The sequence below is a fragment of the Sinocyclocheilus anshuiensis genome, unplaced genomic scaffold (assembly GCF_001515605.1).
Source record: "Sinocyclocheilus anshuiensis isolate Anshui unplaced genomic scaffold, SAMN03320099.WGS_v1.1 scaffold274, whole genome shotgun sequence".
NCBI lineage: Eukaryota > Metazoa > Chordata > Actinopteri > Cypriniformes > Cyprinidae > Sinocyclocheilus > Sinocyclocheilus anshuiensis.
Window position 1 is genome coordinate 2,171,936 of NW_015547698.1, and position 2,036 is coordinate 2,173,971.

A 2,036-nucleotide genomic window follows, 5' to 3' on the forward strand; every position below is an offset into this window, starting at 1 on the left:
GCTCACCTGTACCTGCAGCCGGGCATGGAGGACGGGTGTGTGATGCATCCCTTTTTGTCTTCCTCTGGAGCCAAATAACATCCTTTCCTCATGTCTTCAAAGCCATGTGCTGTTATACTGTCAGGAAAATAGGGAATTGTTCTATAAACCTTCTAATTTCTGCTGGCTGTTGTTGTTCTGCTCTGTCTGCAGCTCTGATGATATGGACGGGCCGGTGGAGGACATCGGCAGCCGCTCGTGTGTGACGCGGTTCGTCAAAACGCTGCTGTCAATCATGGAGCACGGAGTGAAGCCGCACAGCAAACATCTGACTGAATACTTTGCCTTCCTCTATGAGTTTGCCAAAATGGGAGAAGAGGAGGTTACATCTACTTACTCACTCGCCTACTTTTATTTATTTATTTATTTATTTTTATAAAACGGATAATTCTGATTGGTTGAGCCGCGCTCTGTTTCATTTTATTTATGTATCTACTTTAGTTATTTTACTTACTTAATGTATTTATTTACTTTATTTTTTTTACTTATTTATTTATTTACGTACCTACTTATTTATTTTACTTGCTTCATTTTAGGTATTTATTTATTATTTGCTAAAATTGGACAATTTTTAAAGTATGTTCATTATTTTTTTTTGTTTTCATCTTTATTTTTTTCTTCTTTTTGTCTTCACAGAGTCAGTTCCTCTTGTCTTTGCAAGCCATTTCTATAATGGTGCATTTCTACATAGGCACTAAAGGACCTGAAAATGTGAGTGGCGTCTCATCAGGCTTGATCTTCTCTGATTCAGGGATTCCCTGATCTCAGATCATCACGTCCATCTCTCTGTCTCTCAGCCTCAGGTGGAGGTGTTATCTGAGGAGGAGGAGGAGGGTGAGGAGGATGAAGAGGAGGACATCCTCTCACTGGCGGAGGAGAAGTACAGGCCAGCCGCTCTTGAGAAGATGATCGCGCTCATAGCTCTGCTGGTGGAGCAGTCCAGATCCGAGAGGTACACACTGAAGAATTGGGTTTTAATCTCACAAAACATACCATATTTCACCCCAAGTGGATCATATTTCATCCCAAAATTCCTTTAAAGAAAATGAAACCTGTGTTAGGGCTGTTGAAAGTAATTTCTGTAGTGTTGTTGGCATCAGTCATTTGTACTTTTTTCTTTTTAACCGAGGCTTTGTTTTAGGGTGTATTCACACCTGTCTTGTTTGGTTCGATTGAATCGAACTCAAGTTCGTTTCCCCTCTTGGTGCGGACCTTTTTGGCAGGTGTGAATACAGCAATCGCACTCTGGTGCGGACCAAACAACCGCACCGAGACCCAGCTGAAGAGGTGTTCTCGGTCCGCTTCCAAACGAACTCTGTTAGTTTAAGGTGTGAATATGACCCGACCTCGATCCGACCCAATTGCAGAAATCACGCTCAGAAACAGACAGCTCGCGCATATAATGCTGTTATTTGCGTTTCAATGGCTTAAATCGCTTGTTTTTAAACCACAATGCTTAAAAACAGATGCAAATGGTGAGTTTTCGTGACCATGGCGCACAGCAACGTGACGTGAGCACGCTAAATAGGCTAAAGCTTGCCGCAAAAATTACCATGACTATGTTGGTGGTGAGTTTTCGTGACCATGGCGCACAGCAACGTGACGTGAGCATGCTAAATGGCTAAAGCTTGCTGCAAAAGTTACCATGTATATGTTGGGGGAAAATAGTGAGATATTTGAATTATTTATTAATAAACTAGTGTTTTATGAGTCAGTGTCGCAAAGATGAAGTTGATGATCCTGACTCGCCATCTCATCATTGGACGCGCCTTTAGAAACAAATGCATCTTTACGGATTACATAATAATAAGACTTTTTGTTTTGGATTTGAATTATTTCCTTTTGTAGTCATTTAAAGCTTTTTATAGATACATTCATCATGTCTTTAAAGGGGTCATATGATGCGATTTCAAGTTTTCCTTTCTCTTTGGAGTGTTACAAGCTGATTGTGCATAGATAAGATCCCTAAAGTTGCAAAGACTAAAGTCTCAAAACAA

The 2,036-nt window shown here is 40.7% G+C and overlaps 1 protein-coding gene across 1 annotated transcript in view; it reads left to right on the plus strand.

Moving 5' to 3' along the window:
• LOC107703713 (ubiquitin carboxyl-terminal hydrolase 34-like) overlaps window positions 1–2,036 on the plus strand; it is a 52,480-nt gene that overhangs the window by 38,995 nt on the left and 11,449 nt on the right. Inside the window, 4 exon segments of the mRNA XM_016506427.1 lie at window positions 3–35; window positions 193–361; window positions 676–750; window positions 837–991. Of these exon segments, the coding sequence (XP_016361913.1) occupies window positions 3–35; window positions 193–361; window positions 676–750; window positions 837–991 (432 nt within the window).